The sequence below is a fragment of the Coenobita brevimanus genome, chromosome 94 (assembly GCF_032717465.1).
Source record: "Coenobita brevimanus isolate Jiangsu-jjx chromosome 94, ASM3271746v2, whole genome shotgun sequence".
In the NCBI taxonomy this organism is placed as follows: Eukaryota; Metazoa; Arthropoda; class Malacostraca; order Decapoda; family Coenobitidae; genus Coenobita; species Coenobita brevimanus.
In genome coordinates, this window is record NC_137047.1 from 23,200,262 (window position 1) to 23,223,354 (window position 23,093).

The window sequence follows — 23,093 nt, forward strand, 5'->3', positions numbered from 1 at the left end:
CTTGGTGTGGTATATTATTCTATAGCTGACACCCTTCTCCAGTCTACCAGCCTTCACCTCACTAACAGTCACCACTCTGCTTGACTGGACTGACCGCTCAAATACTGGGTCATAATTTTCCTGTCGAGGTAAGGAAACTAAATCATCATCATCATCATCAATATTTTTCATATTTATTTTCAAACAAAAGAATTGGAATACCACAGGTAAGGTAGACACATATTTAATCACAAGAAATAACATGTGAAAGAACAGAATAAAAAGTGCAAGTTCTCCAAAAGGGATCAAAAGCATACTGTCCATCAAAATATATACTGTACAGTACAGTACAGTACAGTACACTGAATATAGCAGTCATACCTTCTAAGCTGCACATTTCTAAGAAACACAGTAAAAAAATGGCGGACAATATTGTATTTCACGCATCAAATATCGTAATTCATGCACTAACATCACTGGAAAAAAAAAAAAAAATCGTGTTCTTCACTGTCTGACATCATCGTTGGGCACGTGATAAAACTCGTTTCTCATTGGTAGAGCGCTAGAACTAGTTTCTTATTAGCTTGTTTCTCATTCGTGGAGTGCTAGGACTCATTTCTTATTAGCTCATTTTTCATTGGTGGAGCATTAGAACTCATTGGTTAGCTCATTTCTCACTGGTGGAGCATTACAACTCATTTGTTCGCTCATTTCTCATTAGTGGAGGAAGCATTACAACTCGTTTGTTAGCTCGTTTCTCATTGATGGAGCACTATAGCTCGTTTCTCATTGATGGAGCTTATTCCCATTTCACCACAGTACCCCTCAGTCTTGCAACGCATTCCTTACAAGTTGGCTGTGCATTTTTTCACAGAGTTATGGCTGCCCCAGGCCTTTCAACAAGCTCTACAGCAGTCCTCTCACAATACAAGGGAGGAACGAAAACCAAGACGAATACATTTACATTTGCACAAAAACTGGGGGGGGGGGGGGGGGGGAGAAAAAGAAAAAAGGGGGGGGGGGATTTTTGTCATTTTTTACAGTTGGGGTATTTCAATTTTTTTCTTTCACTAGGTGTAGAATTTAACCCTATTTCAAGTTATTTCAAGCTTAATTTCCACCACACATGACCCCTAACCCCTATTTGGGGTTGAAGTCTATCTATGTATCTATCTATTCCCAGACGCCTCAATCCCGTTTGCGGTTGAAGTCAAATATGAAATAAAATTCTCGAAATCGATCAAAATATGTATTTTTCTTTTTTTAATTTTTTCACTAGGGGAAGGATTTACCCATATTCTGAATGATTTTGAGTACTTTCCAACAAAAAATGTTTTATTATTTTTAATATTATTATTATTATTAAATTAACCTAACCTAACCTAAGCTGACCTAACGTAATTAAACTTCACCCCTGACCTATGACACATTTGCGAAGGAAATGTCATAGAGAAGACCCCCCCCTTATTTGACGGGTTTGTCATAGAAAAGGCTGGAGTACTTGACGGGCTTGACTGTAAAAAAAACAAAATAATAATAATTTTAAAAAATAATAATAATAATTTCCGAGGTCAGCCTGAGACAGACTGTAAAGTGCATAACGAAGTGGATGATGTTATGACAACTGTTTCTACTATGGACTTTGAGGGATTTGATGATAAGCAATCCTGAATGATGGTGGTGGTTGCAACAGTGGAAGTAAGTGACCATGTGACATTTAGAACCCTCCCCCGTCACCATAATTATGACCTCTGAGACCTACCATTTTCAACCATTTATTTTGTGTGAATAAATTATAACCATTTTGTCCAGTATATATCCATCCATCCATCATCCAATCCTATATTGCCCCATGAGGAGCATAGGAGCCCGGGGCTGGGCAGCTGGTCCCGACATTTAAGATAAGAGTGATCCAGTATATATATATATATATATATATATATATATATATATATATATATATATATATATGTATATATATATATATATATATGTATATATATATATATATATATATATATATATATATATATATATATATATATATATGTATATATATATATATTATATATATATATATATCTAAATATATATATATATATATATATATATATATATATATATATATACATCCATCATCCAATCCTACATTGCCCCATGAGGAGCGTAGGAGCCCGGGGCTGGGCATTGGTCCCGACATTTAAGATGAGAGTGACCAGCCTCACTCATCCCTGAGTGGCATTACATGAGCAATCAACCCCAACCACCCCTTGGATATAAACCTTCACGGGCTCAATCCGACTGGAGCGCAATAATTAACCACTAAACCACAAGACGCCAAAATTTGGTTATATGGTTACCACCCAGCGTAGTAAATGGTTTTCTGGTGCACAGGAAACCATTTGGCTTGTCACTCAGTGTAGAGTCACCCACAGGCTGAAGAAGGTGGAAAGAATGAAGGAAAGAAAGAGAGAAGGTAATATAAATATACTGTATATATACAGTATATATATCGTCGTTTTCGTTTTTGAAGGCTCCAACATACTTGCATGCGTCGGCCTAGGTCACCTAATGGCAGCTCTCCATGCTGGACGGTCTATTGCAACTTCCTTGTTCAGTCCCTTAACCCTGAGGTCACACTTGATGACCTCGTCCCATGTCTTTCTCGGTCTACCCCTCATAACCCCACCCCCAATATTAACACTTCTCACCTTCTGCACCCAATTATTAATACTGACTATATATATATATATATATATATATATATATATATAAACACAGTGGATTCTCGAATTTCGACAGTTTAGAATTATTAATCAAATTTTGATGCATTTTGGTGTCGTCTGCATACCTCACTTTTCGATGCCAAGTCACGTATTTCGATGCTCTCAGGGCCAGACTTCAACTAAAACAAGCAAAGATACGGTAATATTTTTGATGCAAACCAATGCTAGATGTGAAGGAAAATTATATATATATATAATTTAATGTTACATGATTGTTTTGTGGGTGAAAATTTACGAGTACAGTACAGACAAAAGAGGTGCCTAGGACTGGTGAGCCCAGAACCAATTATAATTTTCTCATAAAGTACATTATTTTTAAGATGCACAATTTGTTTGATGTGCACTTTTATGGTACCAATTATGCGCATCTTAGAAGGTATGACTGTACATAAAATCAAATGAAAAGGAAGTTTGAAACAACTATTATGTGAATCAACTCTGCTCCAACTTGCACTGTCTAGTGAACTTACCTTTATTAAATAGGTGAGGTTCATTTTATTGAATGGTGTGTAGATGTCATTCAGGTGTATCTGCTTCAAATGTTTCTCATAAAACAACCCACTGCAAATTTTAATTTGTGTTAGTATTTAGAGTCATATAATTTCAAGCAGCATCATTAATATCAACCTTCTTACATACATGACTGGGCAAGTTACAGAAGATGCTTGATTTAACAAACTAATTCAGCCAACCCCCATTCCGTTATCTTGAATTTTCCGCTAAACTAAGTTCCATAACCAAGGCTCAATACAAAGGAAAATTTTCCAGTATTTCGAGCTATTTTCCACTAAATCCTTCAAGCCAATGATCAAACTGAGTTCTTAACAATGCACACCAAAACCTAGCAAACTATGCTAACTCTCAGTGCTACACACAGCAGTCTGAACCCATAGTTAATACTCCCAATTACATACATTATTGTGTACAAGTTAACAGTGATGCATACTGTACTGACATAGTAATGAAATATGCACACATAAAGAATAAGGTGAGGATAGTTGTGTACCAAATAATGTAGTATTGTAAATAGGGATAGTCAACTACAGCAAGGCTTACCTCCAAAAGTAGAGGTTCTGCACTTGTTGCAGAAATATGCCTGACACAGGCAGCTATACTGCCCTCCCACCCCCCCACCCACCCCAACTTGTGTCAGGCCTGGGTACGGTTTAGTCACTGCCAGAATCACCCTCCATCAGCACTCGAGGTGGTACAGGAGTGACAGAGGGACTGGGGACCATCAGGGATGGCGCTCCACCTGTTCGGTTACTTCCAATTTCTGGCCAAGAGAAAGGCTCACCAGCTCCTTTTCCTGAACCTTAGGCATGGTTCATAAAGCTTAGGTTCACTGAAATATGGCCACAATACCAAGGTAAAGTCGTACACATGCAGAGCAGCTGTTTACAGTTGGGGGATCACATGAAGACATGCTTGGCGGGGATGTGTGGCAACGCCGCACACCTCCGGTCAGGGGAATGTTTCCGGTATGGGCTTGATGATGTGCTCGATTTACAGGACTTTTTCCGGTAATTCGGTGGTTTTTGGAATGGAATTTCCTTAACTGAATCATACTCATTTTAAAGGAAAACTGCCTTTAAACTGGTAAAAAAATACCAGGAAAAAATGATTCCATTATCTCAGGCTTCCGCTAAAACAATGTCTGTTAAATCATGCATCTACTGTATAATACTTTATACCAATTTGATCAGCAATTTACACCAAGTCGTATGCTATGCACAGTTCCATACATTCAGTTTGTTAGGGCTGTTGTTGTTGATGCCAAGTAACCCTGGTCTGCCTGGCGAGCAGACCCATCAACCACAGGCTAACAACTTCCTCTGCTGGGCCATTTTGTGTACTGAACTGATGTTACCTTGTAGACAGTGCCTTGCCACAGCAGTGCATAGGATGCAAGGAAGAGTAGTAGTAGTTGTTTCCCAGGCAGTCTGGCCGAACAGCCCCGAGTCCCTAACGAAGGCCATGGCCGAGACCAGGCTTTCCCTCAGAGCTCTCAAGGAGTGTATGTTGTGTTGTTGGTGCAGGTGACTGTGTGCAATGCAGTCTTTCATAATGTGCTTAACAGTATGGGGTACTGTGTTGCATCTTGGACAGGTGTTTGCGACGGAGCCATCCAGCCCCTTCTGATAACTCAAGAGGGCTTGATGATGCCCCCATCTAAGCCTGGCCAGATGGACCCTGTCCTCACAAGGGAGATTAGATTCAGAAGGGTGGATATCAGGAAGCCGTGCATGTAGCTGTGTATTAAGTGACTGACTGGAGCGGCGAGTGATTTGAGTATGGATATGCTTCTGGAAGCTGGTGTGAGGCGGGTGAGGGAAGAGAGATGACAGTATTTGTGTATGATATTCTGTGTTGGGTGTCGTTTTGATGTTCCTTGGTGTGTGTGGATGTGTTGCCATGTAGTGTTGTGGATGTTGTGGGTTTGTGGAGGTTGTGGCAAGAAAATGTGTGCCTCTCATGTTTAGATGATCCTTGACTTTGAGGACTTTGGTTTCTCGGTGTAGGTGGTCTGTGGGTGTACTAGCTGTGCAGCCTGTGATTATTTTTAGGACCTTGTTCTGCATGGTCTGCAGAGTGTTGTAGTGTGTTTCAGTGAGGTTAGAAGCCAAAGCAGGGCTTGCATAATTCATCACTGAATGTATATATTGTTTGGATACTGTGGTGGTGGTGGGTAAGTGACCTTAAGGCATTGAGTCTTGGTGTTAATATATCTTTAATGTTTGTGGTGTTGTTTAAATGACACTGATGTATTGTATGTTACACCAAGGATTTTTGTTTGTGTGTGGGGGGTGGAGTGTTGTTTATGGTGAGGTTTGGAATGTGACTGTGTTCTGTTGTCCAGTTTGTGAGAAAGGTCACTGTAAATTTAGCTGGGCTATTTTGAGCCTGTTTGTGGTGAACCATTCATGTAGTGTGTTGAGGTAAGGTTGGAGGATGTGAGCAGCTGTGTTTGCATTTTTGGCGGGGAAGAGTGTGGATGTTTGGTTCCTGGATGGATACTGCATTTGCGACTCAAATTAACATGGGCACCACAGTAGGTTCTACATCACCTCATTATTTTACCACTATTCTCTTATTAATTACTTTGTTTAATATATAATGAGGAAGCTTTGCTAGAATGTAAACCTACTGTACAACAAAGAGGGATGGCTGAGAGATGAGGAAAGTGTAAGAAGATAGCACTCTGGGGACTTTTCTATCACTTCAGAGAAATTCCCATTAGGGGGCATGGCATCAGCAAGAGATAGAGAGAGCTAATTCTCAAAAAAAATTCTAATGTTTAAATTCTCAGGGCCTCACTTGCTAACTCCTTTCTTGCCAAATGTGCGAGTTCTTGAGACCTCTGGACGTATACAGGCTCTATCTCCTCTCTGCTCCGGGGCACGAACCCAGTCATCCCAGTAAGAGCGCGGCCACTTGGGCCCCAGCTCATCCCACAGCTCTCGTGTCATCATCCATCCCAGCCCAGGGAAGAAATCCGTTCGGTACAGCAGACTTGTTCCATTCTTCACATCCACCAGCTCTGGCTTACCTGTAACATGATGATATGAGATGTTTACCTCTGCCAACGAAGTTGGAGGAGGTTATGTATTCACCTATGTTTGTGTCTGTCTGTCTGTTTGCCCAGATGATACCATAAGTTCTCAATGAATTTCAATGAAATTTTGTAGAAGGGTGGGCCATGGGCCAAGGAAGAAGCTATTAAATTTGGGGGAGGATCCAGATCTGGATCTGGAGTTTCACTCACAGTATCTCCAAAAGTTCTCAATGAATTTCAGTGAAATTTTGTGGAAGGGTGGGCCATGGGCCAAGAAAGAATTGATTAAATTTTGGGGATGATCCGGATCCTATCTCCATGGATCCAGATCCGGATCCTTTTTAATGGCAATGGCACTGGCAGAGGTATGAGCTCTCCGGGTGCTTTCTAGTTTTGTATATTTTTGAGGAGGTGATGACCATGTTTTTATTACTGAACTCATTTATTAGAGACGGAAACAGGGTTAGGATGATCATATTTATGTAATAATTCATGCAATTTCATACTGCTACATAACAGCACTGTGGATTAGGACGACCTCAGACAGAATTTCTATTACTTTCCATGTAATGACTGCTGCTTTCACAGCTGAATGCCCTCTGTGAATGCAGCAAATATTACATACATCATCCACTAAGGTATGAAGGAAAAAACACTCCTTTTCTTACTCTCTGACTTAATGTGAGTGATCTAATTATGTTCCCAGCAAAGAGAGAGCTAATATGAAATGTGGTTCTTCATTCAAAAGGATGGTTAATGTTTCCTTCAGCATTAAGGATTTTCCATTTGAATTAGTGCATGTAATGCCACTCTGGAGTAACCAACTGGTCACTCTTGCCTTAAAGGTCTGGAATGAGTACCCTAACTCTGGGCCCCTGAGCTCCTGATGGAGCAATACCAGACTGGATGTTGGATGGAGGGATGGCTATCCCTAAAGTATTTTATTGGATTCAGAAAGACTTATTAACTGACGGGATTATATAGGCATTATGTTTACATTTTTTGACAAATGAATAAAACAGTCTGGAAGCAGCAGTCGTAAACCAAACAATATGTCATCTGCTTCAAGGGGTTAATAGCAAGAAAGTACTGTACATCAAAAATGACAATTTATGATTAGGACTTACTGTATTCTGCAAACAAGTTTAGTACCGTCCATACCCCTCACATGACTGGCTTTTACTTACCGTTATCATTCCATGCAGACACACACCACAGCGTTGGGTCTGCTCTCAGGATGGGGTATGTAGCCGAGAAATACTCATAAATGTCTGATGCAACATCCAAATCATCTGAAATAAGATAAATAACTGAAAAATACATCAACAGTGATGTTACTGGGAACTGCTCCGGTCAACACTATCTGTCTGACTATTTTCACTAAAAAATGGGGTTGTCAAGACCCAAAGAGGAAAAAGGAGAAGCAGTGAAACTCTGAGACCTACAAAGACACTGCCCAGAGAAATGGCCCACACATTCACTAATACATCATTCAAGTCTCTGAAATACTGGATCCACCTCACAGGCAAAAACCATCCACACACCTGTTTGTTTTCAGATGTGTTTTTCAAATTCTTACAGTGGTAGGTGGGGACACTCGCCATCCACTCACTCAATATAGTGCTGCTCTCGGGTGTTTTTTTTTTTTTTTTTTTTTTTTTTTTTTTTTTTTAATGCAAGGAAGAAGGAACCAAAGGCCATAAGCCTGCAGTAACAGTTCCCTCCAAGAGAAAAACAAAATACAATAGAGAGCCAAATTCAAGATCCGATCATTTTGAGATGCCTGGACACACTGCGTTTGAAAGACTGGAGATCATAAGCAGCAGGAAATACAGACAGAGGGAGACAGTTCCAGAGTTGACCTGTTGCATAAATAAAAGACTGGGAGTAACGGTTAACTCTTGCATTTAGTTGGACAGAAAAGGGATGAGAGTTTGCTGCCAGACGGGTGCTACACGCCCGTCGTAGAGGTGGAGGAATGCAAGCAGACAGTTCAGAGGAGCAGTGACCATTAAAGTAGCGATAGAAAAGAGATAAAGATGCAACAGTGTGGCGAACAGACAGAGGTTGAAGGGAGTCAGTAAGAGGAGGAGAGTTAATGAGACGAAAAGCCTTTGACTCCACCCTATTGAGAAGAACTGTATGTGGGGAGCCTCCCCACACATGAGAGTTGTACTCCACACAGGGGCGGATAAAACCCCTGTATAGAGTCAACAATTGTACAGGGGTAAAGAAAGAGCGGAGTCGGCTTAGCACACCCAATCTCTTGGAAGCAGATTTTACAAGGGATGTAATATGATCTTTCCAAGATAAGTCCTGAGTAAATGAAACCCCAAGCATGTTCAAGGATGATGCAGGATTAAGCTGAATATTATTAAACATTAGTGGGTAAACCTGTGGAAGATTTTGTCGGGTTGATAGGTGTAAGAACTGAGTCTTAGATGCATTAAAAACAACCATATTATTTTTACCCCAGTCAGAGATACGAGCCAAGTCAGACATTAGGTGTGCCATAGCCTCATCCCTTGTTTGTTGAAGTAACTGTTGAGATGGGCATTGCGGGAACCGAATGGAAAGGTGAAGGGTGGAGTCATCAGCGTATGAGTGGATAGGGTTAGATGTACAGCTTAGAAGATCATTGATGAATAAAAGAAAGAGAGTTGGTGATAGGACAGAGCCCTGAGGAACACCACTGTTGATAGATCTAGGAGAAGAATGATGGCCGTCTACAACAGCGGCTATAGAACGACCAGAAAGGAAGCTAGCGATGAAGGCACAGATAGAAGGATAGAAACCGTAGGAGGGCAGTTTGGAAATTAAAGATTTATGCCAGACTCAATCGAAAGCCTTTGAGATGTCAAGTGCAATGGCAAAGCTTTCGCCAAAGTCCCGAAAGGAGGATGACCAGGAGTCTGAAAGGTAGGTGAGAAGATCGCCAGTGGAGCGTCCCTGACGGAACCTGTACTGACGATCGGAAAGAAGCTTGCAATAGGAAAGATGCCTTAAAATTTTTCTATTGAAAATGGGAATGGTGGTGATAGGGAGAGCTGGAGCTCCTGTTTCACTAGCTATCTAACCATCCCCCTTTGCTGACCTTTTCAGTGTGACAGTAACATGGAGAGTAGACCAGCATACTCTCCCAAACATTTCCTCTAACTATCTATGCACTACACCACATGCACTTTACATTTCACACAACGTATCCCACTACGCTACAGGGGTTGGCGCCAGCAAGGGCATGCGGCCAGAAAACTTTGCCCCCGCTACCTAGTGGCGGACTTCTGGGGGGAGGCGTGGCGGGGGTTCCGCCGGCATAGATCATGGGTCCAGGGCGAGATGGGGCTCGGGCCTGTGCTAGAGGGTACAGGGCATTGCGGTTCCCAGGCTGCCGCTTCCGCCCAATAGAGAGGGGCCCGAACCTGGGAGTAGCGTCCCAGGAGGCTGCCCTATCAGTGGGTGTATAATGGCGGGATAGTTGCAGTGCCAAGACGCGCTTGGAGGGTGTCCCTGCAGCTGTCCTGGCAGGGTGCCCCGAGGCCACTACCACAGCCACTGGTAAGCTGGTGGGCTAGGGGTCCCAGATCCATTGCCTGGACCTGGGACTGTGCGGTGAGTGGGACCTGTGCTGTGTCTGTCCCCATTTATTAATACTGAAGATGACAAAACAAAAAAGGTTTCAAAGCAAGCCTGAGGACAGTAAATCACCCATGGGGATGAGGGTGGGTTCATGGAATGTGGGAAGTTTGAGGGGAAGAGCAGGGGAAGTCGTTGAGGCATTCAGTAGGAGGTGGGTGGACGTGGCGTGTTTGCAGGAAGTCCGGTACAGGGGTGGATCAGCCAGAAAGATTGTTGGGAAGGACTGTTGCTATAAGTTGTTTTGGCAGGGGAGGACAGACGGATATGGAGGTGTTGGTGTGATGGTTGCGGAGAAATGGGTGGAATATGTTATGAATGTTTTGAGAGTAAGCGATAGGATATTGGTTGTGAAAATTCTTTGGGAAGAAAGATAGCTGTGATTATATCGGCATATGCTCCACAGGCAGGATTGGATGAATCAGAGAAAGATAGATTTTGGGATGATTTAATACGTGTAGTGGGTGGTATGCGGGATGATGAGATAGTGATTTTGGGAGGGGACTTAAATGGTCATGTAGGTGAAGCAGCCCAAGGTTATGAAGGAGTGCATGGGGGATGTGCATATGGTCTAAGGAATGCAGAAGGGGAAAGGATACTCGAGTTTGGGGAGGCAACGGACATGATTGTGTGCAACACATATTTTAGGAAAAGAGACAGTAGGTTAATTACGTATGAGTCTGGGGGAAATAGCAGTCAGATAGATTATTTTCTGGTTAGGAGGGCCGATAGGAGGTTAGTGAGGGATGTTAAAGTTATAGGAAGTGAGGAGTTTGTGCAGCAGCACAAACTATTGATTTGTGATATGGTGCTTAAAGAACAAATGATGAAAAAGAGGACTTATGTACCTAGGAGGAAAATATGGAAGCTGAAAAACCAAGTAGTAAGGGATGCCTTCTATAGCGAGTTGAGGAGAGTGGTGGCTGAACAGGGAGCTGTAGACAGAGGCGTTAATGAACAGTACAGAGCCCTCAAGAACAATTTCTTGAGAGTTACTGATGTAACATGCGGCTGGACAAGAGGACCACCAAGACATAAAGTAACTTGGTGGTGGGATGAGGTGTAGAAGCTGCAATTAAGGAGAAAAGAAGGCTTTTCCGGGAATGGAAGAAGGGTGGTAGCAAAGAGGAATATTTGGCTGCCAAGCGTAGGGCTAGGAGAGAGGTATACAGGGCACAGTCTGAGTCACAGAGACAATTACTTGATAACCTAAATCATGGGGAAAGGAAAAATATATTTAGGGTGGCAGGTCAGGTGAAGAGGGATAATCGGGATATCATAGGTGAGCAGTGTGTGAAGAATGATGAAGGAAGGGTAGTGGTGAACAGTGAGGATATTAAAGATGCATGGAGAGAGCATTATAACCGGTTGTTGAATGAGGAGTTTGACTGGGACAAGGAAGGTTTGGAGCCAGCAGATCCAGTGTCTGGCCCTTGGCCTTTGATTGATACTGCTACTGTGAGTGAGGCAATAGGCAGGATGAGGGTGGGGAAGGCAGCAGGTGTGTCTGGGTTGACTGCCGAAATGTTGAAGGCCTCAGGCGATATAGGGGTGAGTTTAGTCACTGACCTGATAAATAGGATTATTTATGAGTGTGTTGTCCCAGATGATTGGCTGAAGAGTGTAATTGTAAATGTGTATAAAGGGAAGGGTGATGCCCTGGAAAGAGGGAATTATAGAGGTATAAAGCTTTTAGATCAGATAATGAAGGTAATGGAGAGAGTTTTAGAAGGTATGATTAGAGAAAGAGTGAATATTGATGAGATGCAGTTTGGGTTTATGCCAGGTAGGGGGACCACTGATGCCATATTCATTGTTCGACAGCTTCAGGAAAAATATATTGGTAGGAGAAGGGATCTTTATTTTGTTTTTGTTGATTTGGAAAAGGCCTTTGACAGAGTCCCTAGAGAGGTGGTGAAGTGGGCAATGAGAAAGCTTGGCTTGGAGGAGTGGCTGGTTAGGGTGGTTATGGCCATGTATGTGGGTGCTCACACCCAGGTGAGAGTGAATGGAGATTTGAGTGATGAGTTTTCCGTGAATGTTGGTGTGCATCAGGGGTCAGTCTTGAGTCCCATGTTGTTTATCATGGTACTTGAAGCCCTTTCACGTGACTTTAGAAAACGGACTCCGTGGGAGTTGTTGTATGCTGATGATTTGGTGTTGATTGCAGAGAATGAAAGGGAGGCGGAGGAAAGGTTTAGGAAGTGGAGAGATGGTATGGGGCAAAAGGGTTTAAGGGTAAATGCAGATAAAACAAAAGTGATGATATCTAGGGTTGGTGGCGGTACTGTCAAAGACGAGGGAGAGTGGCCATGTGCAGTTTGCCACAAGGGCGTGGGAAGTAATTCCATCTTGTGCGGTGTGTGTGATAAATGGGTGCATAAGAGATGTAGTGGTATCAGAGGTAGACTGCGAGATAATGCTGATTTTATGTGTACGGCGTGCCGGGGTGAGCAGGTGGAGATCGTCAGACGTGAAAGAATTGAACTTGCTGGTGAATCTCTTGAGTGTGTGGAAGAGTTTTGTTATTTAGGAGACATGTTGTGTGCTGGAGGTGGGGCTGGAGCTAGCTCTGTGGCTAGGGTGAGAAGTGGTTGGAAGAAGTTCAGGGAGCTCTTGCCTCTCCTGACATTGAGGGGGCTCTCCTACGTGCTAAGGGGTCTTTGTATGCAGCGTGTGTTAGGAGTGTAATGCTGTATGGCAGTGAGACCTGGGCAGTGAAGGAGGAAGACATTCGCCGGCTCAGACGTACAGAAATGACAATGATTAGGTGGATGTGCAGTGCGTCCAAGGCCTGGAGGGGCTGGGTTTACAATGGAAGAGTTGAGAGGTAGGATGGGACTGGAGTGTATTGGTGTTGTGATGAGGAAAGGTAGATTGAGGTGGTTTGGACATGTGGAGAGGATGGGGGATGATAGTTGGGTGAGGAAGGTGAGAAGTGTTAATATTGGGGGTGGGGTTATGAGGGGTAGACCGAGAAAGACATGGGACGAGGTCATTAAGTGTGACCTTAGGGTTAAGGGACTGAACAGGGAGGCTGCAATGGATCGTGCAGCATGGAGAGCCGCCATTAGGTGACCAAGGCCGACACATGCAAGCATGTTGGAGCCTTTAAAAACGAACGAACGATTGAGAATTGACTCGAAAACTTTTGAAATACAGGATGTTAAAGCAATTGGACGATAGTTGGAGGGTTGGGAGTGGTCACCCTTCTTTGGGACTGGCTGAATGAGAGCAAACTTCCAGCAAGAAGGAAAGGTACAAGTTGACAGACAAAGGCAAAAGAGTTTGCCTAGGCAGGGTGTAAGCACAGAAGCACAGTTCTTGAGAACAACAGGAGGGACCCCATCAGGCCCATATGCCTTGTTAGTACTGAGGCCAGTGATGGCAGAAAATACATCAACTGAAGAAATTTTAATGTCAGCCATGAGGAAGTCAGAGGGGGGAAGTGATGGAAGAACAGCACCGGAATCGTCTAAGGTGGAATTGGAGGAGAAAGTCTGTGCGAAGAGATCTGCTTTATCAGTAGAAGAAATAGCTACAGAACCATCAGAGTAGAAAAGAGGAGGGAAGGATGATGAGGTAAAGTTGTTATAAAGATTTTTGGCAAGGTGCCAGAAGGAGCGGGAAGAATTCGAGTTGGAGAGTTGAGAGCATTTAGTATGGATGAAATTATTTTTAGCAGAGCGAAGAACAGACTTAGCACGATTCCGGGCAGAAACGTAAAGATGATGTGATTCAGGGGTGGGTTGGCTCCAGTACCTTTTGTAGGCCCTCTCCTTGTTGCGGACAGCATCCTTCTTTCCTTCCATTCTCTTCTGTCTTTCTTTCCTTCAGGCTTTCCTTGTCCTTCTGCCTACCAGTGACTGTATACTCTTGTCTTTCTCTCCTTTATTCTTTCCTCTTCGTTCTGCCTGTGGGCGACTCTACACTGAGTGACAAGCCAAATGGTTTCCTGTACACCAGGAAGCCAAATGGTTTCCTGTACACCAGGAAACCATTTACTACACTGGGTGATAACCATATAACCAGATTTTGGCTCCTGGTGGTTTAGTAGGTAATTACGGCACTCCAATTGGATTGAGCCGGTGCAGATTTATATCCAAGGGGTGGTTGGGGTTTATTGTTCATGTAATGCCACTCAGAGATGAGTGAGGCTGGTCACTCTCATCTTAAATGTCAGGACCAACTTGCCTAGCCCCGGGCTCCTACGCTCCTTATGGGGCAACGTAGGATTGGATGATGGATGGATGGACTTACAGGATTAAGCAATATCAACTAGTACTGTACCAAGTTATCAAAAGGGTCCAACCCTTGCCATATACATTTCCGTCCATCCATCATCCAGCCATTCCTCCATCTATCCATCATCCAATCCTACATTGCCCCATGTGGAATGTAGGAACCTGGGGCTAGGCAAGTTGGTCCTGACATTTAAAATGAGAGTGACCAGCCTCACTCATCCCTGAGTGGCATTACATGAGAAGTAAACCCCAACCACCTCTTGGATATAAACCTACACAAGCTCAATCCAATTGGAACGCTTTAATTACCCACTAAACCACCAGGCGCCTAAGCCATTCCTCTCCTTTGTTAATTCATTTGTTGCCTCAGCTCCCATTCCTCACTCTCACATATTCATACATTCTTTTCACCATCCTAGACAACAATATAGCTAATCCCTCTATTTGACCATAACATCTAAGCACACACTCTAATATCCTCCAATCAGTAAGCTTCCTAACTCCCATTTCTATCTCTAATCTTTACAATTCATCACTTGCTCAACTCCCCTAATATCCCCAGCTAACCTTGGAGATATCACTTTTACTTGATATATAGCTGTGAATACAAGAATAACATCCATACGTTCACATAAACTTGTTCTTGATACACAACAATGATGCTCCCAAGTCAGCAAATCATGATTAATGTATTTAAAACCCACCAACTATGAGCAAGAAGCACTTTCATCACTTTGTCTTCTGCCAGCATGCATCCTGCATAATGGAACAGGGAGAAAGCATATTTTTCCAATTCATAGCCTATACATTTGTATTATATAAAAGGAGTAGGAGGGTGGTCTTGAAGAATTCCAGAATCACATGACATCATGACTTAACTGATGACCTTCATATACTATGCACAGATGCTGTAATGTATGCAGTCAGTACAATATGTTACCTAACTAGCAGGAGTTCTTCAACCAATCCATAAAGCAAGTATAGAAAGTATAGGAAAATATTTAAAAAAAAAAGAAAAAAGGTACAGGTATCAGCACATAATTTCAAATTAGGGACAACCCTGTACAGTACATGTATTCTCATATTCACATATGGTAAGGATATCCAGAGCTTCTCTTTGGTGACAAATTATACTTATGAGGAAGGGAAACCCTACCTAAAATCTTTCCTTTCCCATGCCACAGACAGCAGCATGATGCTCATTACATCTGTGCTGGGTAATGGAGAGGTTGCATTCCTACGGTACCACTGTATGACACAGGGTTTCCAGCCTTCCCCTCTCATCCTTTTATAATGCCGCGGGGAATACATGGATTGAAGTTTTACCAACCTATTCCCAGCATACTGTACATACATAAAAGTTCCAACAACCTAATTACTAACCTTCCACAATGATAACAGCTTCATAGTTAAATTTCTTGAAGATCTGGTTTAGGGCCCATTTATAGTGTCGGGCAATGAGGAAGTAACCCTTGAATTTCTTCTCCTTCAGTGGAACTTCAATTTCACTAAGATCAGGCTGCTGTAAACAAAGTAACAATCTATATGCTGATACTGTTTTTCCAGGCAATGTAACAAAGGCTGAAAGATCATAATATTAATACAGGAAATCAGGTCTTGTACAGTTAGGTAAAATGACATAAGATCTTAATATTTTTGTAAATGTAAAAAGTATTTCAAGAAACTCCAGTACCTTCTACATTAAATGAGCATACAAACATCAACAAAACAAAAGAGAGAGCCCTGAGAGTGTGATGAATGTTGTGAAGTAGATGTAGAAAAAATATTGATATTGCACTGTCATATCCAACAACTGCTAAAGAACGCATCTGAAAGTAATGTGTGCAAAGGAAGACTGCATGTGATGTGGAAGAAGGAAATGATATCTACGTTCTTGTTACTTCTCCAGCTTCAATCTCTATGGACTCTGAAAATTTAACTAGTGATTCTACAGCAACTGACATACAGTAAACTCTCAATCATCTCTCATAGCAATATCCAGCCCAACACAATACCCAGGGCAAAATTATGCAATATCTGGTACCAAACTTGGACATAACTGAGGGTTCTATGCAATATCTGGCACCAAAAGGGGATGTAACCGGCGGTTCTCTGCAATATGTCACCGAAACGGGATGTAACCGGCAGTTCTATGCAATATCCGGCACTGAGGTGTACCAACTGGCTTGTAAATGGTAGCCAACTGGTGCTTTATTACTGTATTAATCTACTGTATCATTATTTTATTGTATTTTATACTTAACCCATAAAGATCGCAAGTCTCCCCCCGAGTATCCCCCAGCCACATTTTGGATCCAATTTTTCAACTTTCGCCATGGTAAATTTTGGTCTTATAGATTTCAAGAGCCTTAACTTAACACGCAGGAAAATGTATATTTCACTCTCTTTATCTAATGGTTACTGTGCCATCGACTGACAAAGATAAAAGAAAGTCATCCCTTGCAGTACGAACGAAAACAGGAAAATTTTGGAAAATACATTATTTTCACCAAATAACCTTACAGAAACCACTAAAATCAATTTGAATTATGAGCCTAGGAATGAAACAAGTTGAAGGAATGAGCATTAAAGTAAAAAAAAAAAGGGGGGGGGGGCAAAAAAAAATACATTTACGGTACTGTATATTCAGTTTGTCTGTGACATCAGTAGTAGGCCTTTACCGTACCCCATGGCCAAAGGGGGTATAGGGAGGTGGAGGGGGTGTGGGGGTCTCAGGCAGGAGTGAGTGTGGCTGACACAGACACCCAATATGGTCTACAGGTGGTATGGGGGGTAGTTTGGGCAGGAGGGGACACAGAGGGCAGGATCCAACAGGACAAAGGGAGGTGGAGAGATGGCATGGGGGAGGGGGTCCCTCCCCACACCCGAGAAGGGGACCGGATCATACCTCCCACCACCAAATCTTGTAGTTTCCATTGGCTAGGTACCATTTACATTATAAAAGAGGCAGAGTTACTGATCTCCAGTTTTTTGTAACCTTTGTACGATCGTCAGACATAGGACTTAACGTACCAAGTTCAGAAACCAACGATTGTTGGACATACGACTTTAGGAGTTAATATTCATCTTTTACTCATGGCAAAGTTGTTTGGACTGAAGTTCAAGATGGACAGTAATGCAATATCCGGGTTCAACATCCAATATTGAACCGAGGGGGAGGAGTACTATGCAATATCTGGCTTTTTGCTTTAAGCAACGTTGCGCTTGGCTGAATTACAACAGATGATTGAGAGTTTACTATACTGATTCCATTTAGCCACAAAAAAGTCATCCATGTCAGCTGCTGCAGATTCATCAGACTGATTTTCAAAGTACATCGAGAGAAATAAAGGGGACGCAACATGACTTCCAATGCAAAAGGTACATTAGTGGGAGGAGAAGAGGAATGACAGCATGATGGATACAGGTAGGGTGAAAGTATAGTCTCAAAGCAATTCTGTCATGTCTGTCCCTTTGTTGGAGGGTTCCTAGCATGGAAGAACAAGACATTTATGATGAAGAAATTAACAGAACATTACAAAATCAGTAGGGACACATGCATCATCCAAAGCAGGAAAACTGTTATATGTACAGTATCACAATAGTTCCACATTATCTATGAGCTTCAGCCCAGGGAAAGCTCACTGTAATCCACAATATAAAAAACATTCATTAAATTTTGTTTTGTTTGCAAAGGCTACAACATGCTTGCATGTGTCAGCCTTGGTTATTCAGGATATCTTCTATATTTTATTCTTGTTATTTCTAGATAACCACATTTAGCTACGGGAAGAGCTTTAATAGTGTTTAATGGCAATCATTTCTATCCCTTTCACTATGACAGGTTTGCCCTGAATTAAATCATCTTGAGGTTTTAAAGTAAATACTGTAAATAAAAATAAATGATGTTCTTGAGCTGAAAGACTTTGGTCATGTGAATGGCCTATACCCTTGGTAGCACTAAATGACTGAAAACCTTACATCACCACTTAGAAATTCAGAACAATGCATGTTTGGCGTATGTCCTTCATTCCCACTGGTTTCTTACATCACTAGAAAACTTCACTTACAGTACAACAATGAAAATAAAGAGAGAAATAATAAGCATTGGCTGACAAGGCTCTTCAATAGCTATGAGTTCTACCATTCATTATTTTGACATGCTATACCTTCAGATTAAAAAAAAAACTTCCTTGAAATTCTCCAAAATTAAAAGGGTAATCAGGATCTAAATGACCAGATATTCACTTATATGATACTGTACCATATTATGTACATGCAATAAATGGATGGAGAAGAATATGCACTCTTATACTGCCCATACTTAAAGAGGTAATACTTAATTAATCCAACTCTCATCTAATCTTATATGTATATTGTCCACTTTTACTGGGAGTCTAGGAACCTGACGCTACGCTACTCAAGCAAGGCATGGATGACCAGTCACTCATCCATGAGTGGCATTATGTTAGCAATTAATCCTAGTAAACAAATTTCTGGCCTACTCTAGAATTCAAGTAATGACCGCATACCTGTATGAGCGTAACTTTATTTCCATACGATTCAATGGCCTCCCTAGTGGGTCTGTGGCCACAGTCCTGGGAGACTACAATGGGGAATCGGTCCTGGCTGGGTCTATACTTCAGCAACAGGTCAAGAGAGCGACGCACTGCTGACTCCCGGTTGCATGCAATCAGCAGTACAGGCAGGACAGGGCCGTCCTGGGAATATTACATATAAGTTCAAACAGTAGAACATATGGTAAACATACAGCACTGAACATGAATACTACCAGCACAGCAGAGTAAGTCCTTGTTATAAGCAGCATAAAAATTACCTATTAACATTACATTTGCCATTTCCTAAAATCTACATTAACATTTATAAGGAAAAGTTGTGATATTTCAGATCACACTGCCTGACATAATGAGAATTGCCTGACCTCTAACTTGGTAAGTCTAGATAAGACAGACTAATATTGTGGTAGACCTAGGTGATACTAATGACTAAATATTAATGAAGGTGATACTAATGACTCAAAATATTAGTGACCCCACCACCATCATCAATGTCTTATCACATACAGGCTGGGAGATCTGAGAGCTGTCCAGCTGCAAATGATGCCAAGTTTGAGTGGAAACTGACACAAGCAGTATTTACTTCTTTTGCCAATACTTGGCAACAAAAAATGTTACCTTAATATTAATTATTTCCTCATACCTTAAAATTCCAGAAATGCCTGTACATGCTCAAGGAAAAACACAAGCATCCGGAGACTTTTGATACAGGAAATTTTGTATATACTTTAAGTAAGTATTGTACTTCACTAAAAAACAAATTAACACCAGGTACAATTAGCAATAAGATGTGCTATCACAATTTATCATCTTCTGAATCTGGTAAATAATACAGTATCAGAATGCTTATTAAGCATGAAAGATAATCAGACTTTTTGCCATGTTAAAAACTCCCCTTATTCTGGTCCTGATTAACTACCAGAAAGCCTTGACCTAGACCTTTTCACATTAGGGTATGTGAAACTGAATATTATGGATATGATGATGATGATGATGATAAATAAATTGATAATATCAAAACTAATGAAGTTAATAATTATCACTAGAAATGACCTGAGGTGAGGAGCCATCGGTCTCCCCCTGGCCGCTGTCCTGGTGCTGCTGGACCAGACGCAGCTTTCCCAGGAGGGCGTTGTAGAAGGCCGACTGCTGGTTCAGCTCCTCCTCTAGTTTGTCAAGCTGATTATTCAGGTCCTGTGATTTCTGGAATGGATTAACACTATCAGGCGAAATTTCAACTACAGTACGGTACTACTATATTCTTGTTTCTGAATGTTGCACAAAAATCTACAATACACAAACTTTACTGAGACAACCACAAATTATACACATTTACGGTGTACAGTACTTGATAAAGACCTTGGTACATGATTCACAGAAAGCATCTGCTGTCAAAGTTACACAGTACAAGTCCTATAGGGAAGCACTTACTACTGTCATTGATTTTGCACAATAGGAATAGATGTACAAAGTGATGTATAAATTTTTAAAAAGTATGAATTGGGTCAAATTTGTATTTTTTTACTGTGCTTATGTGTCATGCCCCTATGACTGTTCATTCGGTATTTGGATGGGGTTATTAAAGAGGCACAAGGTAGGGCAGTGGATGTTGGAGCAATCCTAATGAGTACAGGGAGTTTCCTAATGGAAACTCCCTGTACTGTTGTTTGCAGATGATACTCTATTGTAAAGTGAAGATGAAGGGGAACTGCAAGGATTGGTGAATGAGTCTGGGGGAGTGTGAGAAACAGAATCTAAAGGTGAATGTAGGGAAGAATGATGTTATGGTCTCCGAGAGAAATGAAGCCACTGAATGTGAGGCTGGATGAGGAGGAAGTGGAGAATGAGTGCATTTAAGTACTACACTTGGGTAGTGTGATGAGTATGAATGGAAGTTTAGAGGGTGAGGTGCTTGAAAGGGTACAACAGGGAAGAGAGGTTGTTGGTTCATTGAAGGCAGTGATGGGGAACAGGGAAGTGAGCACGGAAGCAGAAAAAGTCGCTGCGTGACAGTACAATATTGTGATAACAGCCCTAACGTATGGAAGTGAAAAGTGGACCTTGTTGGAAGGACACAAGTCAAGAGTGAGAGCAGTGGAAATGAGCTATTTGAAAGGAGCAAGTGGAGTTAAGTGGAGAGACAGACTGAAAAAATGAGGAAGTGAAGGAGCATTTTGGTGTGGATGTGGATGTATTAGAAAACATTAAGAGAAATACACTGAGGTGGTTTGGCCACGTGGAGAGGATGGAGAGCGAGAGACTGACAATGAGAATGTATGTGAGTGAGGTGGAGAATGGGAGAGGGAGGGGGGGAGGCTGAGGACGAGATGGAGAGATAGAGCGGAGAGGTATATAAAAGAGAAGGGTGTGAGCTGGGGGCAGGGCAGTGAAATGGCGTTGGACAAGGTAACAAGGAAGCGATTTGTTTGTGGCCACCTCTTACGGCATTGAGGTGACTGGCAATACATAGATAGATAAATGTACGGTATTTTTACTTTGGCACAAGATATCAAAAAAAGACATCCTGGACTGAAGGGATTAAACACCACTGACCACACAAGACCAGGTGTGACCCACCTGGGAAGTAGCCGACAATGACAGCTTGTGTATGATGAGGACGTAAAGAACAAACATCCACACCACAACACACCCACGCAACAAACCTCCAGCACACATATCCATGCAGTGTTCATCCATAACCCACACATCCCAATCACATAAGTACCTCCATACAGCACATGCCTCCACCTATGTCCAGACCACATTTATCTCTCACACACACACACACACACACACACACATTCAGTGGGGTCTCCCAATATGCGAGAATATGGTCAACAAAATGCGCCACGTATTGAAAATTTCGCATATTAGAAACCACTGAATCAGTGGAAATAAATGTACAGTACTGTATATGGTCAACACCTTACCCAATCTTTGTCAATTACAGTACATCCCCATTACTGACTATATATCATTTTAAGAAAGACTTCAGCTCAAAGAAAGATAACTGTGAATGTAATGTGCTTTCATTTGTATAATTGCGGGATTAGCAACCTTACTGTGCCTGTCCACTTGCTGGCCTTCATAAGTCTTGACAGTTTGTAAAATCAGCTCCTTGTTCTTGAGAATGTTCCTCACTGTCTGTTCACCTAAGCCAAATTCACATCCAATGTTTGAGTTCCTTTTACCTTGCATGTTCAAGCCTATAACCTTCATTTTCAGCTCCAAAGTGATCCTCTTATTCATGGGGTGAAGCAATGGGACCATGATGTAACAGGTGAGCAAAAGCGAGTCTTGTACAATATTAAAAACACCACAATATGCCGCATATGCGAGCGCACCGCAGGCAGACAGACTGAGAGTCTTGAGACTTGACTGGAGAGACACCATGAGGGAGATGAAGGGTTGGAAACTGATCACCCATCTGGAGGCGGCTTTGGATACTACCATTTTGAGAGGGAACACTGTTTTTCCCTTGCTTTCAGACAACGGATTTACATTTTAGAATCCCATTCTCCGTATTAAAAACATACCGGTATTTTTTTCCTTAGTTGATACTCGAATTTGCATATATGTTTAGTGTTTTGCATATGAGTCTGTTATGATGTGGCAGGGGTAAACCAGCTCTGCTGTCAGGCCCTGCTGCGGATATCACTGATTGCATTGCGCAGTTGACCCTTGTGCGGTGTGGTGCGGTGAGGATCTGTCCGTTCTCCCCTTTGGGGCTAAGATGCGAATGAATGTGTTTGAATGGATGAGTAAATGGGGAGTGTGTCGTCCTGTCTCGGCTACCTCCCTTTCCTTGGGGGAAGCAGCCTAGGTATATAGATAGATAGATAGTTTTGCATATTGAGATCCCACATATTGGGAGACCCCACTGTAGCTATATCTAGACTGTACACCCACCTGTGAAGTGGCCGGTGCTGACGGCTTGTGTATGAAGAGGACATAGAGTACACACATCCACACCACAACACCAACCTTCAGCAGCACTGCCTGTTTCTTTCTCATTGTAGATCCTCTCACATATCTGCTGGTAAGATGCTACTTCATACATTGCACTTCATTCACTTATTTGCTCAGTGTATAAACTAACAGCAGTTTTGTTGTTGTTGGATGGTATTTCATGTACCAGGTATATATTACATGATATTCACTTGTATGTTCAGTATGTAAACTAACTTATTTTTTTACAGAGTAACAGGTTGGTTTTCTTCCATCTTTTTTTTTTCTGCAATTTCATTTTTTATAAATACATTGCAGACTACATTGCTCTGACACCAGCCCTACTGCTAATAAAAATCAATGAAACTTA

At 42.0% G+C, this 23,093-nt stretch overlaps 1 protein-coding gene across 1 annotated transcript; it reads right to left on the reverse strand.

Moving 5' to 3' along the window:
- Positions 1 to 6,079: 6,079 nt before the first annotated feature.
- LOC145412916 (alpha-1,3-mannosyl-glycoprotein 2-beta-N-acetylglucosaminyltransferase-like) lies at positions 6,080 to 22,789 on the reverse strand. Its single transcript, XM_080282716.1, has 6 exons — positions 22,685 to 22,789; positions 19,829 to 19,978; positions 18,731 to 18,919; positions 15,582 to 15,720; positions 7,509 to 7,613; positions 6,080 to 6,315 (listed from the first exon to the last, which is right to left on the reverse strand). Exons 1-6 carry the CDS (start codon positions 22,787 to 22,789, stop codon positions 6,080 to 6,082), a joined length of 924 nt encoding a protein of 307 aa, XP_080138842.1.
- Positions 22,790 to 23,093: the final 304 nt, after the last annotated feature.

Excerpts from the sequence above, each read along its gene's own strand:
- LOC145412916 (XM_080282716.1), bottom strand. The coding sequence starts at position 22,789 with ATGAGAAAGAAACAGGCAGTGCTGCTGAAGGTTGGTGTTGTGGTGTGG. Across the intron at positions 19,979-22,684 it reads CAGCACCGGCCACTTCACAG|AAATCACAGGACCTGAATAA; the intron begins GTGGGTGTACAG and ends AATCCATTCCAG. Across the intron at positions 7,614-15,581 it reads AGCTGTTATCATTGTGGAAG|ATGATTTGGATGTTGCATCA; the intron begins GTTAGTAATTAG and ends ATCTTATTTCAG.